General features: G+C 37.4%; 1 protein-coding gene across 2 annotated transcripts in view; it reads left to right on the top strand.

Moving 5' to 3' along the window:
* Positions 1–19,118, top strand: part of FBN2 (fibrillin 2) — a 276,567-nt gene that overhangs the window by 212,571 nt on the left and 44,878 nt on the right. For both annotated transcript variants that reach the window (XM_090279079.1, XM_090279078.1), the window contains 10 exons: positions 191–313; positions 2,494–2,616; positions 4,855–4,980; positions 7,572–7,694; positions 8,253–8,375; positions 12,085–12,246; positions 12,949–13,017; positions 13,446–13,571; positions 14,731–14,856; positions 15,843–15,995. In XM_090279079.1, coding sequence (XP_090135205.1) covers positions 191–313; positions 2,494–2,616; positions 4,855–4,980; positions 7,572–7,694; positions 8,253–8,375; positions 12,085–12,246; positions 12,949–13,017; positions 13,446–13,571; positions 14,731–14,856; positions 15,843–15,995 — 1,254 coding nt within the window. The remainder of the gene's footprint in view (positions 1–190; positions 314–2,493; positions 2,617–4,854; positions 4,981–7,571; positions 7,695–8,252; positions 8,376–12,084; positions 12,247–12,948; positions 13,018–13,445; positions 13,572–14,730; positions 14,857–15,842; positions 15,996–19,118) is intronic.

The following is a 19,118-nucleotide window of genomic DNA, read 5'->3' as shown; positions in this document are numbered from 1 at the left end:
GGCCCACAACCCAGGCATGTGCCTTGCCTGGGACTCAAACCGGCGACCCTTTGGTTTACAGCCCACCACTCAATTCACTGAGCCATGCCAGACAGGGCATACTTTAAAATTTTATCTGCACAAAAATATACTGGGAATTGAATTAATAAGCTTCTATTTTATCTTCATCATATTAACTATGGTTCCTCAGATGTGGATGAATGTGAAATTGGTGCCCACAACTGCGACATGCATGCCTCATGTCTAAACGTCCCAGGAAGCTTCAAATGTAGCTGCAGAGAAGGCTGGATTGGAAATGGCATCAAATGTATTGGTGAGTTTGCAAATGTAAATAACTTTTGCTAAGACACAAAATTCTTAGAGGCTCTTCTTTATGTAGTTGTCAACCCACATACTTGAACAGGAGCATGCTCTTCTCTTTCATTCAATCTCTTGAAAACCAGAGGCTATCTTTAGTTGCAAGATAGTTTTGTCTAAGAGTTTTCTTTAACATTGGTATACATGATCAAATTACAACAGTATGCCTTGGCATCTGCTTTTTAGTGTGTTGTTCAGTAAAAATTATTTGATGTGCAGCCAGAAATCCAAACAGCTGCATAATGAAAATGACTAATATATTTTCCCAATCTTTTCATAGAGCAATCATTGAGATTTAAAACTCAGTGAAATAAATGAAGGGAATGAAAAGGGTTTTTTTTTTTTGTTTGTTTGTTTGTTTTTTTCCAGCTAACCTAATTCTTCTTCCAGAGAAATCTAAATGTTTTCTTGGATTGCAAGAGCTCTGATACAAAGAAAGGAGAACAGGAAGACAGTTGCCCCAGTCCAAGTTTTATAGTTCTTGAGCCAAAGTTTAATAAATCTTTATAGCTGTGAGGCAGAAGACTGGATTTTACCCTCAGAGTCATGCACAGTGGCGCTTAATATGCTCAGTGTTTTACATGCCTTATTAATAAAGCATTTTCTAAATGGCAAGACTTATCCAGGTCAACTAGAAGGAGAAATGAAGCAAGCTAAACTGACCTCCCCATGATTGCCCATTAAAACCTCACAAGCCTGCAGTAAGCATTAAAGAACAGCTTTAAAATCTTTTACCAATAACACATTCTTCTGAATATGCATTTTTATCCATTTAATTGTTTTATGCTTGTCAAATGTTTATGAGCTGACTATAGAATTTAAATTATCATAGTTTCCAAATCACTTTGCTAAGGTATGTTCTACGATGGCTTTTGGTCCAGCCCACTGCCGCCTCACTTCTAATGCAGCCATCTGTCATTAACCTCCCCACCTTCAGCCATATCCCCATTCCCACTCTTCCAGTCCCACCTGACTACATTTTTTCTCTCTTTTAGCCTCCCTTTTTTGTGCTTCTTGGGCATCTCTCATTCTGGCCAGCTATTGCAAAAATAGTCTTCCTCCTCTATCAAAAATTCAGCTGTGTCCTGGCATCTCTACCCCAAAAGATCATCCATTCCATCCACTCCTTTCCATCACCATTCACCTGCTCTGGTCTCAGCCATTTTGAGGTTCCTGTCTGGTCCTCCTGCTAATCCATTCTTCATACAGCAGCCAGACATACCTTTTAAACCATGGACCTGATGTCTTCGCAGTTGTCGTTTTAATCTATTGAATTTAGGATAAAATCTAGCTTCTGTCCATGGTTTGTAAGGCCCTATAGCATCTTTCTACTACCTCCCCAGTTTAATTTTCCATCACCTTCTTCCCCTGCATTGCACTTTGTCACTCTGACCTCCTTTAATTTCACACCAAGTTCTTTTCCTATTCAGTGTCTTTGTATGTGCTATTCTCTCTGCAAGGAGTTCCTTTCCCTACCTCTGTTCAACAGGCTTTTATTCATCATTTAGGTCTGAAGTTAACAAAAAGTTACTTTCTTACTAGAGTTTTCTTTGTTCCCATACTTCAAATTAGATGCCTCTTTTATTCTCTCATAGCACTTTGTAATGTTTTTTCCCAGTACATATAGCAGTATTTAACTTAATTTTTTTGTGTTTAATGTCTGTCTTTTCCACTAGATACTGGGCTTCATGAGGTCGGGAATCATATATCAGTTTCCTAATCTATAAAATGAACCTGAAAAACCTATGTTAAATTTTTCTGCTCCGAAATTCAGTAATATCTTATAAATGGACACCCCCCCTCCTTTTTTGATAATGAAACCAGTGATGAAATCTACCATGAGTAGAAGTCAGAACGGAATATAGCCCTGGTTTTCTTTTAGTCATTAAAAAGCTAGTTGATTAGATACCTCAAAAAATGCTTGGTTTTATACTCTTGGCCCCTGCTTGTGGCAGGAGCACTTTGGACTGTGGGTCTGACATCCTAGAGAATTAGAACTGTGAACTTAGAGATCAACTAAAACACATTCCACTTGACTAGTTTACATTTAAATTGAGACAAATGAAAACCTTTCTGAGTGTTTAAATGTTCCATTTTTGTTTCTGAACTTTATCGCTATGTTTTCTTGGCATGGAGATCTGGATGAATGCTCTAATGGAACCCACCAATGTAGCATCAACGCTCAGTGTGTAAACACCCCAGGCTCCTATCGATGCGCTTGCTCTGAAGGGTTCACTGGAGACGGCTTCACCTGCTCAGGTGGGTGGAGTCCCGGGGGTGTGTTCTGGAATGACTTTCTGGGCTACTCTATATGCTCTTTTTATTTGAAGAAAATGAATTAAAGGAGGCTGTAATCCCTGCCTCTGTTTAAAAACTTACAGGCGACTATGTATCCTTCTCTTAAACACAAAAAGCTGAGAAATTTTCTAAAATATTGGTTGAAGGTTTAAAATAATGACATTTATTATTATTCTTTACTGCTTATGACTGTCACTTTCCTCTTGTTTGTTTATTAACATATTGGCCAAAAATTCAGGCTCTGTCTGACTCAGACCACCTGAATTCAGATCTTGCCTGTGCTGCTTACTGGCAGTGTATCTTTAAGGAAGTTACTTAACCTATGTGGGCTTAGTTTTCCTGTTTTAATATGGGCACAGTAATAATAATAATGCCATTTATTTTGCATTTTTATTGCTAAATGAATGACATATGGGAAAAGTATTCAGCTTCTTCAGATATGATATGTAACCTGCCTAGTCACTGCTATTTAATGAGTTTATCAAAATCTCAGCTTACACATGGTTTTGAAAGGACAGAATGAAATAAAACATGTAAAGGGCTTAGAAAACACACGAGCTCAATAAATGTTAGCTGCTACTTAGCTGCTATTCATTTCACATTCCTTAAGGATAAAACATCTCATTATATTCATTTTTAAGACTGGATCACCTCTGGGCATTAAAGTATGATGCTTTTGTTTGTAAGACAGGTGTTTCTCAGTTGAATTTCAGTGCATACCTTAAACCCATCACTAAAATGTAGACTTATTTTTTTCCTAATTATTGACATCAAAAACACAGCCTCATCATTTTCAAATATCTCTTTAAGAAAACGTGTCTATTCAATATTAAAACATCATTACTTTTAAACCTCGGCTATTTCATTTTCTTAGCATTTCTCTGCACAATAGTGTAAAAGGACATGCATGGCTTTGGGGTCAGGTACGGCTGTGCTGAGGTCCTGGCTCAGCCACAGATCAGCTCACTGTGACTCCTGCAGCTCAGTTGGCTGCTCTTGGCTTTGGGTCTTCTCTTCTAAACCTCACAGGATTGGATTGGTGACCTAAAGGGAAACGTGCTCGTCAAGCAACTAGCACACTGTCTGGCAGTATTGGCCCTCAGTAAACATTGATTTCTGTCCTCCCCCTTTTTTTCCATTAGATGGAATTAATAAATTACCTTTAACGTCTATGAATAATGTCCATTTGCATAATTAAGATAAGAGTATTTTGATAAGATTGTAGTGACATGAAAAAGGAAAAAACTTTCCTAATTCCCAGAGTCGTCGGCAGCCGTCCGTCTCGAGAGACGATGGTGTAGCTTCTTAAGAGTCCATCTGCACCGCCGAGAATGGCTGTGCAGTCCGACTCGGGAGTGACATGGTATCTGTCTCCTCCCGTGTTGAATCGACATCATGCGATGACGCTGAAGCTACAGAGCCTGGGCAGGGTAATATGGAGGGTCTGCTGTTGCCCATGCAGCAGACCCCCCCTCTCTTCGCAGCTGAAGGGTCCAAGGGAAAGACGGAGTCGATACAGCTTGGCTTCAGGTGCGCCGCAGGAGTTGCCGGTGTTGACTACAACGTCAAACCGCCTTAGGGACTCCGGCTCCGGATTTTCTGTCGGGGTTTACTCCCTTAGCCTTTCCCCTGAAGAGGTATGCCGCAAGGCAGCGGAGGTTTTTTGGAGTCAACTTCTCTGATGTACCCTGACTGGAAGATCGAACCAGCGACACTTAGCTCGCAGGCCGACACTCAATCCACTGAGCTAAACCAGCCAGGGCGCTAATTCCCAGAGAGCATCCCTAATTTACTTAAAAATACTTACACTAGTGAAAGAATGAATTATTTCTTCTAACACTACAATGTTTTCAAATGAATGAACACCATTTTAAGATTAGTACCAATGTTCTTTGTCATATACCTAAATGATGTTGGTATAATACTGATGCAACAAATTGGCATTAAAGAGAACTAAGACAAATGTGAAAGACCCCTGCATTCTTCCTGTTAATCATGTTAGAATTTAATGTTAGGGCATAGGTTAAATAGCTCCACTCTCAGGTTATATACCCTTTTTTAGGTGAATATGATTATTTGTTGCTTCATGGTAATGAACACTCACTCAGGCTAGTGAAATGGATTTAGTTGTAGAGCAAGGAAAAAAGATGTATCATGAAATTTGGAACTTAATAGAGATGTAATCTGCTTATCCCCCAGATGTTGATGAGTGTGCAGAAAACATAAATCTCTGTGAGAACGGACAATGCCTCAACGTCCCGGGTGCATATCGCTGCGAATGTGAGATGGGCTTCACTCCAGCCTCAGACAGCAGGTCTTGCCAAGGTGGGTCACCAGGATTCCAACTCATTTCCAAGTTGGATCAACTACAGCAAATGAAACCACAAAAAGGGCTGGAACAGGCTCCACCTGGAAGCAGAATACACAGCACATGCTGCACATAAAAAAGTCATTCGTTTAAGCATGGATTATTTTGCCGAATGAATAATGAGGAAGGCAGCTTTCATCTCTTATGAAGTTTTCCTGGCCATGAGCCAGTAGTTGGAAGTTTGGCTCATTCTTTTTTTTTTTAACCATTTCTTTTTTTATCACTAAATGAATGACATGTGGAAAAACTATTCAGCTTTTAAAATATGATATACTACCTACCCCAATCACTGCTATTTAATGTGTTTATCAAAATTGAGTAGCCCATTTTTGGCATTTGCCATCATGTTTCAGTCTGCTGTCTGTGTGTCTGGGATGGAAAGTCCTCTTTGGGGACTGCCCTTTTGCCTAATAGTAATGTCTCATTCCTCTAAGTTATGACATCATCCTCCTTTCCTAGCAATGGGGCTTTGTGGCGAGTATCATATCTTTCCAAGAAAAAGAAATTGGATTTTCTTTTAAATTAGGCACTCAGTTCACATTACGTATCATTTGGGTCATCATTGTGTTCATAAGGAGTACATAAAAGTGTAAATGAAGAAAGGAAAAAGATTGAAAACAATTCATATAAACCATAGGGCTTTAACAAAGTGAGTGATTCATAGAAAATGTTTAAAAAAATAACTCAGGCTAACTGCTAGACAAAGATTATAAAATGAAACCAGATTACAGAACCTCCCTACCCTAGTGTCTAATCAAATGAACAGAAACAGTACATACCAGCTCATGTGTGCACACACACACATACTTCACCAGAAGCAACCCAACAAGACCAAGTTATACAACCCAAGGTGGCTCGGAGGAGAGCCTGACCCACTGACAAAAGTAGCATTGAAGAGGGAAAGCAGAATTTTTCATAAATATCCACCAATTTCTAGAGAATCAAATAAGAGGATGAAAAGTAGGCCTTTGGGAAGATGGTATTAGAAACTGAAAGCATTCATTCTTCTATACTGACCAGCTAGATTGGGCAGAACCTAATTCCCTTTACACAAGGCAGCTGTAGAGTGAGCGTCATTTTTTTTCCCCAGTCCTGGTTTCTTCTAAAGCACTAAAGCCAGTTAGTAGAAAATGTGAGTCAGTATGGTTACGGAATTACATGATTTACTACCTGTGTCAGTTTGACAAGAGTTAGTGGGAAAAGGAACAAATAAGCAGTAGCCAGACACTTCTGCCAACATAAAATTTCAAAATTAATTCTTTATACATAACACAGAATTTCCTGTTTATAATTCTCTTCCTTTATCTTTCCTATAGGGCCTTCCAAAACTTCTCCCAGACCTTCCCCAAGTGATACTAAGTATTCTTTAGGAGAATACAAGACCACATTCTCTTAAAAAATCCTTATTTTGCACAACTATTACATTATTTAAATGGTCATTTAAAAGTGAAATGCATACTCCGAGAGCTGATAACACAATTCCATTTTCAGTTGTAGATTATACAAGTCAGTGATAAACTGGCTTAATTAGTTTTTATTCATTTATATAAAGAGAATAATTTTGTTTATTACTCCAACACAAAAAAGAGGCACATTTATATATATGTTGAACTTTAAAACATAATTTGAGCCATACTCTAAAGCTAAGATAGTTGAAATTCATTATTTTAATCTTAATTATCATATTTTAATTGACCAGAGACATTTTTAGATTTAAGACAGCCCTTTAGGACGATTTGCATGGTCTAGCCTAAAATGACATGCCTTGTCTGCATTCTCAGAATATGAGGTAATTTGTTTATGAAATGTTCACCGTCTTCCTATGAGGAGAAATATAGATTATTTCTGCAGCTGTACACACATACATATATACATATGGGTCTTCATTTTCATATGAATGAGGAGTGATTTCTTATTTATTGACTTTGAGCAAAAGCCTCATGGAAGAGTTTCTTAAACTGAATTTGACTTCAATAAAGCTATTTTAATGAAATGTGTAAGAATGTGGGGCAAGGGATGATCTTATTTCATGCTCTTAGGAAAAAAATTATTTCCCTTTTTAAACTGACTTTCTAACAGATCAAATTACAGGACAAAATATTTTAAAAAGTTAAACTTAAGGAATTTTCATAATATCTTTAATATTTAAAATATTATGTTATATATTTTGTATGTTGTAGATGTTTAAAAAACATCTTTTGCACTAAATTATTAGAATCTTTGAACTTGTTTTAATCTTTAATTCCTACCTCATTCCTTTCACATGTTCATATTTAAGTTTTGTATTGTTTTATGCCTTTGGGGAATTCTTTTCTGTTTAAGTATATTATAACCCAAGACAGTTAAAATACTGTCAATAAAATAAAACAATGTTTCTTTTATATTTGTTCCTAGATAAGCATTAGTTGCTTGACATTTACCTGGTCAGAGAAAAAGAAAATTTTTTATTGTATAAGAATATCTTAGGAAATAAAAAATTTGATTAATGTTATTTATTAAATCAAAATGTCCTTGTAAACAAGAGATGGCTGTTTTTTAAAATTTTCAGATATTGATGAATGCTCCTTCCAAAATATTTGTGTCTTTGGAACATGTAATAATTTGCCTGGAATGTTTCATTGTATCTGCGATGATGGTTATGAATTGGACAGAACAGGCGGGAACTGTACAGGTATGGCAAGCTGAGGGCTTAATTGTGTTCTTACTAGATGAATATTTTGTGCTCAGTTTAAAAATTCCTCAGATTTCTGCTTAGCTAAACTATACCTTGAGTTATACATTTTTTGAAACAAAATTACAATCTGATACATTTATTTTTAATGGAATTAATCCATTTTTATATAAACAACCTAATATTAAATATCTAACTTGAAACTAGGATTTATATATTTTGTGATGCACATGTATTCATATATGTATATACATGTGTATATATGTGTATATATATAATTTTAGTTAAGCAAATAGTGACATAAGTTTTCTCTTCAGGATTCCAACATTTAATTATTATTTATCTATCAAGGATATTAAATGACCTTATCTTAATTACTGAGTGATTGATATGTGAAAACTGGTTTAGATATATACAAGGATTTAATCTTTATTTTATTGTGCTGAGGCCTTCATAATGATCTACTAAGTTACAAAAATCCTCCAAATACTTTGAAACAGCAGTGTGCACAGAGAAAGTAAAAGATCTTAACGTGGGCATTTTAAATGTTTTTCCTAGATATTGATGAATGTGCAGATCCCATAAACTGTGTAAATGGCCTGTGTGTCAACACGCCTGGTCGTTACGAGTGTAACTGCCCACCTGATTTCCAGCTGAACCCCACTGGTGTGGGTTGTGTTGGTAAGTAAAAGCTATCTGAAACAAATAGAATTATTTAGAGCTAAATATTGAAACTCTCTTGGTAATGAACTGTAGTGAGTATTTGCTATAATTAATTTGCAAAAGAAAAAAAACCCAGTCCCTTCCCTTAAGAAACTCTAGATTACCAAATTATATGGTAATTTTTATGCTGTTTATCTGCCAAGTAGTATTTGGAAATGAATTTCTGCTCCAACTTCCTATTCTCACAAGCTTGGGAACCAGGGCTTCAAGGGGTGCAGTACTTTGTTCAAAATCTCAGAGCTTGCAAATGGCAGAGCTGAGGCACAGCCTTAAATTGCTGGGCCCCCTGTCCAATGCATTGGCCAGGACAGCCCAAAGCAGTAGAACTAATGCATTATACTTTTATCTCTCCTATGAGCAGGTTCATGTTAAAGTGTAACTAATGAAGTGATGAGAGGAGAGGAATTGGAGAACTGGATTTCTTGAGCCAAACCATTGGAGTGAAGCAATTTGGGGGGTTGGGGAGGGAGCAAAAAAGGCAGTAATAAAGGTTCAGGATCTGTCTTCAACATTCCTGACATCTCTGGTCTTTAGGAAATAATTGTCAAGCTTTTGCCATCTGCCCTGTTTCTGCACCTCAGAGAGCATTTACCTAGAGGAGTAAATGGCCTGGAGAATTCCTTGACAGAATGCAAAAAAGAAAAAAGAAAAGAAAGAAAGAAAGAGAAAGAACAAATCTGTGCTCCAGCACAAATCTGTCTACTATCTTCAGTGTGTTTTCCAGATCTCATAATCTATGGAAGGAATGTTTGTTGCTCTGATTTATACATAATTTTTATATTGTTTTCAAATTTTAGAGAATATATTGTTATGGTTTATGGATGCTCCAACTTCTGATTATTTCATTCAGAATTATTTGTTCAGTGAATATTGAGTGCTTTCTATTCTAGGGGCTGCAGAGGAAACACACTAAGCAAATCTCTGCATTTGTGTTTACTTGCTGGTGGCAGGTAGACAGATACAGTGAGAAGAAATTCTGGCACTGGAAATAATTGTAAGATAAGTGCCATGTTATTTGGAGGGTGGGAGAGTAAGAGCCTTAAAGGAGGGAGGAAGTCAACTGGACCTCTGAGAGCAGACAACTTGTCTTCAGTGCAGAGGAGCAGCCAGTGCAAAGGGCCTGCAGTAGGAGAATGCTGGTGTTGGAGACACAGCACCAAGGCTGAGCAAAGAGTAGAGTGAGTGGGAAGAGTATTAGGAAAGGAGTCAGAGAAGGAGCGATATAGCCCAGGTCACAAAGTGGCTCTCAACCTCAGCTGCACAGGAAAATCCCATTTATTTGGAACCCTGAAATTGTTTTAATGCCTGCCTCACTCCCAGGAATTGAGCCACTGGAGTCTCAGTATTTCTTAAAAGCTTCCTTGGAGCAAACCAAAGCTATGAAAAGGCAACTAATAAAAGGGAGTACTCCAAAAGTTAACAAACATAAACAAATGCCCAAAACTATTAGGAGTAAGAAAAAGAAAGACACTTATATAAACATGACTCTACATCTAATAGGCAGGCAAAAATTAGACTGAGGAAGGTGAAGTGTTGGTCCCGTGGACCTCAAAGATCCCTCTGTTCTGTTGGTAGAAGCATAAACCACGACAGCCCTGCAGAGAATGAACGCCAGTGCTCAGATTAACTGTCAGCACATAATCATTTTCTTGTTTTAGTTTCTTTTTAGAGCATTTCTGTTTCTATGGATTGATAACTTCATGGCTTTATTCTTCCTTAGAGGTTTTCCAAAGAACAAAGACTCACTCTGTCTCACAAATGCCATAAGGGTACACTGGACCCTTTTATAGGTCTAAGATAACATGATGAGATGTTAGTGATCTTATTTCTCTTTTGCTTTGAACCATTTGATTTCCTCATCACTCATTAGTTATACCGAATGATGCTAAAAACAAATAATACACTTGTAAAGTAGAAAATGATGGCATCACCTAGAAGGGTGACACAATAGTGAAATAAAATATCACTGTTGCATCATTCTTCGATTTTCATGTTGTTTGGCGCAAGGGATTACATCACCTTTCAAAAAGGTATAAAAGAAGACTGGAGACACTATACTTTAAATCTTCTTTGAGAATTTATTGAACACAGTTGAGAAGTCAGAAGTGTTCACTTTCTGGCCATAGGAGCAGAAAAAGGAAATTGACAGTAGAAACCATTTTATAAGTGTTAGATGCATCAGAAGATGAATGCAACAGAGACCAGCACTCCAGTCTACATTCTAAAGAGAATGGTGAAACTGATCATATAAGCAAAATACCAGGCTATGTGTAAGTCTTCAGAGGCCAATATCCTAGATGAAATTTTTCGCATTCCAGAATCAAAGAATGAGTGAACAATATATTTCTATAGGCAAAGGAAATATGGTATTCTTGTCTGTTAGTCAATAAGAAATTCAATATGCAATATTAGATATCATCCTAGGTTCTTTTTTCTCCCATATGAGGCTTATCTGTCTCCAATGCCCAGGCTCGGTTGGAAACTGCTCTGTCCCGCAGAGCTTTCACGACCACAGCGAAACAAACCTATCTAAGACACTGTATTTTGTCTGGGGGGAGAAAGGAGGTGACTGTTCCCTCTAGTGGAGAAAGCACAAGACCTCATTCCTCATGATTTTTATTGAGAAGGGTATGCATGGGAGATACAAGGTCAAGATTCATAAATCATCAATAGCTTTTAGTTGCCTGGATTACAGTTGACAGTTACAGATTACAAGTGTCAATATAGAGAGCACAGTGACCAGTATGTGTCAGAGTCTATTAAACATCTTGACACCACACTGGCATTAGGTGCAAGGTTTCATACATTCCTTGCTAGAGATTGTTTATAGTTAACTGAGAGAGAAGAAAAACAGAGCAAGCTCCAAAGCATAATAAGCATTCTTTAAATCCAGTTCCCATGGAAACCCTCTGAGTGGCCTTCCGTCCTGTCTGCCCCACCTTCCAGTTTTCTGTTGAGACTTAGAGGCTTCCCGAGAAGGGGCTGCCAGGCTCACGGCTTGGGCTACAATTCCCGAAGCCACAAGGAGTGGTTCCCTGTACCCATATTTAAATTGTAATTGATATGGTGAACCCACATGTTTAAACAAATGTTATTGGAAGGAAATATGTGATGTAGAAATAAAAGAAAATCACTGATTATTTTAATTGGTGTTGATAATTTAAAAGTGAAAATAGGTTCCATTTGTGGAACAAAGAAAATAGCTGCCCTCTCATGAACAAAATTATGAGCTGTTAGAGTTTTCAAAAATGTCTTCAGGTATGTGTTCTAATGATGCAAGAACAAGAAGAAGAACAAAAAGTAATGATAAGTTAGAACCTATTAAAGATGTGTTTTAAATGTGCAATCATTTTTTATGAAATGGATGTGTTTCAGGTTCATGCATCCCAGCTGACAAAACAGTTAATTGCATTCATAGGACCATTTCAGGTATATTTATCTTCAAAGTCAAAAAATTATGGAATAAAAGTTTGGGTTAGTCGGGATTCAATTCTTACTAAAATTTCGAGTAAGGTTTCACCATGCAAGAAATTGTTTTGTACTGAAGATGAAACAAACCTTTTAAATTAATGTACAGGAACTTGAATTTCATCATTTGAGTGATCTTTCTCTAAAAGGAACTCTTACTATGGCTAGGGCAATTTTAAGCTCCTGGGTTTCTCTGCAGACAACCGTGTGGGCAACTGCTACCTGAAGTTCGGTCCTCGAGGAGACGGCAGCCTGTCCTGCAACACCGAAATTGGGGTGGGCGTCAGTCGCTCCTCCTGCTGCTGCTCCCTGGGGAAGGCCTGGGGGAACCCCTGCGAGACGTGCCCCCCTGTCAATAGCAGTGAGTATGGAGCTGAAAAAGAGGAAGGGAACAAACTCTGGTAGCTGAAAACTAGTTGTAATTTGTTCTTGCACTGGAGATGGGAGAGATAGTGAGGGTCAAATTTTTACATTTGGACTACTTTCAAGATTATCCTGAAACAAGCCGAGAGTGTTTTATATAAAACGAATTTGAATTCTTCTCTTATTGTTTTTCATGATATGATAAAAGGAAAAAAATAATTTTTAACCACAATCCAATATGAATGATTGTAATACCAGTTCTTCATGGTATTACGGATAAATTAGGCCATTCCTGGTTCTTCTCAGAGGTTGTTTTAGTTCAGGTTCACATCTATATTGTACTCCTGACATCAGTCGTATTATGCCTTAAGTTGAAACGTGTGTTCTGATAAGGGCATAGATGAAACTTGTAAATTGTGGAGTCTTTGAGTTTTTATTTACTAGCCAAAAAAAGTTGTGATATAAATGATCTGCCAAGGAGTGTTTTCTTTAATTTAAAACAGATGGTTTTTGTTGTTCTGTCTATATAATTTATGAAATAATGATCTTATTTCATGTAAAATGTAGTATACTTTTAAATTTGAATGGGTGCTAAGGAAAATATATGTGTGTTTTGAGCCTGGCAGTTGCTGAATGCACGTTCATTATCTAAGCCACTGGAACACAGGTATCAAATCTCTTCTTTTTCTTTGTTTTGTAGCTGAATATTACACCTTGTGTCCTGGAGGTGAAGGCTTCAGACCTAACCCCATCACAATAATCTTAGAAGGTGAGTGCAGCTCTGATTCTCACCCAGACTTAACCACAGTAAAGCATTAACTTTAGAGAAGAGGTGATAAAAAAAGAGTGTGGAGCAATCCCCACAAGATAATTTTGCAACATTACAGGTATACAATAATCACCACTTGTCGGTCAGGAAGGTATGACCCACCCATTCAGTGATCTAATGTCTTGATTGTTCCATAAAGAAACTCTCCTTACTGATACCCCCCCAACTTTAATCATCCTCAACTTGCTTTAAAACTCCTCTCAGATTGTAGCCAACTTCCAACAAAGCGGGACTCTCCGTGGTCAGAATAAACCTGCTAAGTGTGCATTCACATGGACGCTTGGAAGTCTCGTGTTTGAAAGCTCTAACGGCAACTCTTGTCTTTCACGATGGTCTTTGTTGCAAGTGAGCTGTCTCCCCTTGTGCAGACATTGATGAGTGCCAGGAGTTACCAGGTCTCTGCCAGGGAGGAAATTGCATCAACACCTTCGGGAGCTTCCAGTGCGAGTGCCCACAAGGCTACTATCTCAGCGAGGAAACCCGCATCTGTGAAGGTGAGGTGAATTTATACCTAAAAAAAATCAGCACTATCTAAAACAAAATTCCTGATCGGGCCTAGGGAAAAGGTCCCATCCTCACATTCTATCAAAAGATCTGTTGAAACTGGTTCACAGCTTTTTTCTTTTCATATGAACACTGCCAGATAAATTAATCCACAGCTCATTTGCTGTCATTTACTATTGGTTTTCTCTGAGTTAATGGATTAATTAAAAATAAATGAGGGAAGCCAGATTAGTGTGAAAATATTCACTATCAAGTAAGTTATTAGTTCAGATATTGATTAGGATTATAGTTTTCATAGGGCAAATAGGTAAGCTTTAATGAGATTATTAAGTTAATATTTTTCAGTGATTTTTAAATGTTGGCCTGCTTGTGTGCCACTAAGAAATTTGGAGGTGATGCAGCCTCCTTTCTTGCTTCCATCCCCCCACTTACTACTTGGCACTATGGTCATCCTTGTAGGGACCTATCTCTCTACTAGATGGGGGGCTTCTTGATGCAAGGTCCATAGCTTATTCACCTTTATAGCTACAAGTCCTAGCTTACATATAAATACAGAAAATCTCAGTATTTATTTACGGAATCAATGACAGCTTCTAAAGATGAACATTAAACATGCAAACATTTCCATTATAACCTTTCTTTTGGAACACGTTAGGTAAATGCATCTGGAAGAAATATGATTTAATGAGGAGAACAATCAGCAGTTGCACCATTTCTAGAATCTCTTAAGGAGCACTAATTTAAATGGAACTGTGAACATAAAGGCTCTCCTAACTGGATTCAGTTTAAAGTTGGCACTAAAATTTAGTATGACATAAGAAGAAAGCAAGCTTTAAAGCAATTTCATTTGAATAATATGAAATTTCTATTTTAAAAATTGCAGGTGCCATTTAAATTATTTTTTGCCACTTTGTAGTAATTTCTTTTGATCATTTATATTTTTTAATATTAGAGTCTTTTCTTTTCAGGAAAGCCACACCTCATGTCATATTGATGCATATTTTGGAGTATTAACAATGTAATTGCTTTAAATTCTGAATTTTATGGAAATATGGATTTGAGGAGTCATCTTATGCTTTGTTCAGTAGCTTAAATAATATAAACTCATGGGGAAATGCCTGAATTGATGGATATTCTTGCCTGCTCTAGATATTGATGAGTGTTTTGCACATCCCGGCGTGTGCGGACCTGGGACCTGCTACAACACTCTGGGAAATTACACCTGCATCTGCCCACCTGAATACATGCAGGTCAACGGGGGCCACAACTGCATGGGTGCGTAAAGGTCTCTGAGATTAATTAGGTCACAGTGTTGACTTCCTGTGTGAGATGCTTATGTCTCAGAATTATTGCATAAAATATAGAAATTAAATCTTTATGGATAAACATTGTAAAGTCTTATAAACTCCTGGTTCTGTATCATGTTTTTGAACTTTATTACCCCTTAATGCAGTTATAAAATAAATAAGTCATGAGGCTATAATGTACAGCACAGAGAATATAGTCAATATTGTAATAACTTTGTATGGTGACAGGTGGTTACTAGACATACAGTGGTGATTGCATTATGAAGTATATAAATGTAGAATCACTGCTGTACACCTGAAACTAATATAATACTGTATATCAGCTGTACTTTGGTGTTAAAAAAGGAAATTTACATTAAAAAGAAACACAAGTCTGAGGTAGAAAATTACATCAAATATTAGAATTACATGTTCTTAAACAATTTTAATTTTTCATTTATATAAAGTGAACATTATAAGGTGAAGATATTAGCCAAAGAGCATACATGCAATAAACCATAGACACAAGTGGCAGTGTGGTGAAGGCCAGAGGGGAGGGGGGAGGGGGCTGGGTGGAGGTGGGCAGAGGAGGGGGAAATGGGGACATCTGTAATAGCATCAACAATAAAAATTAAGTTAAATAAATAAGATGAACATTACTTTACAAATGAGAACGTTTGAAATTTAATATATAATACGTTTTAAAATAAATAACTGCTTTTAAATATAGAAACAAAAATCCATTAACCTATTCCCCAAGAAAATTATAAATGAAATCCCTTACTTAGAAACAGGAGAACGTTAACCTAAAAATGATTTGTTTAACCTAAAGAGTTATTTTAAGATGCCTCTAAATAACAGACATTTTTTTAGAGTTGTGTTAATGAAGCAAGTTTGGTGTCTCCATATGTGTGGGCTTCATTGTTAGCTATTTGCTGATATGATTGGCTGGCTTATTTGTTTTTCTACATGTAGACATGAGAAAAAGCTTTTGCTACCGAAGCTATAACGGAACCACCTGTGAGAATGAGTTGCCTTTTAATGTGACAAAAAGGATGTGCTGCTGCACGTACAACGTGGGTAAAGCCTGGAACAAGCCTTGTGAACCATGCCCAACCCCAGGAACAGGTACGCACACACCTCACACTTCTGCTGCAGGCCGAGGCAGTGACGCGCACTATGTGTGACAGCGTAGTAAAAGCACACAGGTATTAAAACCAGACATGTGTGGTCCTGAAACTCACGTGGCCCTCTTTGGGATTCAGACACTAATTTCTGATATGTCTGTTGAATAGGAGTCTGAAGACTGATGATAAGCCCCATTGCTAAAGAGTTAAAGTTTATAGCACTAGTCTATTTAAATTCATTATCTTCTACTATGCTAGTTAATTCCTCATTTATTCATTGAACAAATATTTATTGACTAACTACTTTGTGTCTTTGGGCTAGACCTAGATTGTGTAATATTTTGATGAAAAAACTTGTGGTAATTTAAAGTCCATCAAGTCCAGTAAGTATTGTATTTTAGTTCAGTCTTGGAAAATAAGCAAAAAATATGCAAAAAGTGAATTTGATGAGCAAACTTTACATAAAAGAAACTTTGTCAAAGCAGTCTTTAACCTTTCTTTTCCTCAAACTTATCTGAAATTTTTAGGCAGAAAAATAGAACTGATCTTACATGGTAAAATATTTTTTACAAGCACAGATTCTCTTGAAAGAAAAACAGAAAGAAAATAGAGACAAGAGCAAAAAAAAAAAAATTATCTTAAAATTGTTGCCTACTCAGGTTTTTGGAAAGTGATCATGTTTAATAATTTTAGATACTAAGAGTTGATCCAGTACGATCAATAAGAAACAATGATTATATATTTATTACCAAGTATTACTTAGATTATATGTATTAAAATGTTTTATTTAATGTGATGATAAAATGAAATTTCCACTAGGCTGGGACTCTGACCCCTCGGGAATGGCCTGTATGCTCGCTCTCTACCAGGATGAGAATGCATGGGGAAATGAGACTTGCAGAAGCTTGTCTCTCCTCTTTCCCTCTATAAGGAATAATGGGACTCAGTCACTCCCTTCATACTCAGTGGGGCCCATGAATTACTCTTCTTGCCTCTCTAGGTGGGAAGCGAATTTGGGTACCCCTGTGGAAGAACTCCTAATATGCACTCATACCAGAAATGCGAGACAGCTTTACAGTGGGGCCGGCAACTATATTCCCCTCCGAATCCCCAGAACAGATATCTGGTAGTATTGTGGGCAGAGGAGTCTCTGGAAAATCCTGCCTAACAGGTGGAGTGGAACCTGTGCCCTGTTCAATTGGCTATCCCATTTACCCTAGCATTTCCAAAACCGATCCAGACTGCCCCTGTTAGAAAAAAAAAAAAGGTCAGTGGCGCCTGGTGAATCCTATAATCCTCATATCTATAGTGACACCATTGGAGTCCCCAGAGGAGTTCCAGATGAGTTTAAACCTAGAAATCAGATAGCAGCAGGGTTTGAGTCAGTGCTCTTCTGTTGATTAGATAAACTATATTTATTATAACCAACAGAGGTTTATCAATTATACTAGGAATACTATAGAAGGATCAGAGAAGGAAAACTCTGACTCCAAAAAACCTCCGCTGCCTTGCGGCATACCTCTTCAGGGGAAAGGCTAAGGGAGTAAACCCCGACAGAAAATCCGGAGCCGGAGTCCCTAAGGCGGTTTGACGTTGTAGTCAACACCGGCAACTCCTGCGGCGCACCTGAAGCCAAGCTGTATTGACTCCGTCTTTCCCTTGGATCCTTCAGCTGCGAAGAGAGGGGGGGTCTGCTGCATGGGCAACAGCAGACCCTCCATATCACCCTGCCCAGGCTCTGTAGCTTCAGCTTCACTGGAGAGGACACTCCAGCGTCATCGCAAGATGTCAATTCAACACGGGAGGAGACAGATACCGTGTCACTCCCGAGTCGGACTGCACAGCCATTCTCGGCGGTGCAGATAGACTCTTAAGAAGCTACACCATCGTCTCTCGAGACGGACGGCTGCCGACGAAAATGAAATTAATGACAGACAGTGAAAGTGACACATGGGATCTCTCTTGGTGGCTCAAATTCAATGGGCAAGTGGATTTTCTTAACCCTATCTTGCCATAGTTTGTTTCAAAAAATCATATAGAAATGTTTTTACACTTCTCTAATTTAAAAACTCCATCAGTTATAATTGGAAACTCACTGGTTTGGGGAATGAAATACTACTTATTTTTTGTAAGAGGAAGTAAAAGGGCTTAGGTTTGAGAGACAGGTCTATATTGTCTGACTTTATAGATTATTAATCCTTTCTGAAACAGATTCATCATATATGAAATAGGAATAATAAATAATGACTGATTAATTCATATGGTTATAGTGATGATTTAATGAGATGATGTATATAAACTACAGTGGGCACATTGCCAGGCAATTAGAAACCATTAAACTGAGCATCTGTTAAGTGCCTCTCAGTATGTTCTGGATGCGTGGTAGATATTGGTAGATGAAATACACACAGACCCTCCCTCCTCTGATAGCACTGGAGTATAGCATGTTGTATATGTTTTACCTAATGCTCTTTTCAAGAACTTTACACAGCAGTGGGCATCAGAAGCAATCGCCTTCTTAAATATTAGAATTTGTGTGTAGTGATTGCAAGGGGAAGGGAGGATGTAGGGAGGCGGAGAAGGGTATAGAAGGGATAAAGGTGATGGATGGAGACTTGACTTGGGATGCTAAACACAGAATACAGTGTACAGATGATGTAGTAGAATTGTGCACCTGAAACCTGGATAATGTTAACTAGTGTTACCTCAATTAAAAAAAAATGAATAAATTATGGACCTGAAAAAAAACTTAGAATTTGTTTCAATTTCTATTAATTTTGTGAACTATATGTAGGAATAATTCTTCTAGTCTATTTTATTCCATGATGCATTGTTTTTGATGCCTCAAGTTTCACATTTTAACAAATAGACATTTATGTTTTAAAAAAGGACAAAATTTACCTCTTATTCTTTATTCATTATAACCTATTTGACCACTACAAAATTATTTTTATGCCTTTATGCAATTTGTAATCCCTTTTTACATTTATACTTTAATCTAGTTTTTAAGTCTACATAAATTGAAACATTATTAAAGCCCTGCTTATCAAAAGAAAATTTTGAATCTTGTAATGATTTATTATCTTCTAATATCAGAGCAGTAAAAAGTTAATAATGACAATAA

This window comes from Furipterus horrens, unplaced genomic scaffold, assembly GCF_987537825.1.
Source record: "Furipterus horrens unplaced genomic scaffold, mFurHor1.1.pri manual_scaffold_5, whole genome shotgun sequence".
NCBI classification, from domain to species: domain Eukaryota; kingdom Metazoa; phylum Chordata; class Mammalia; order Chiroptera; family Furipteridae; genus Furipterus; species Furipterus horrens.
The sequence above is the reverse complement of the archived record's forward strand: the minus strand, read 5'-3'. Positions and strand labels throughout refer to the sequence as shown.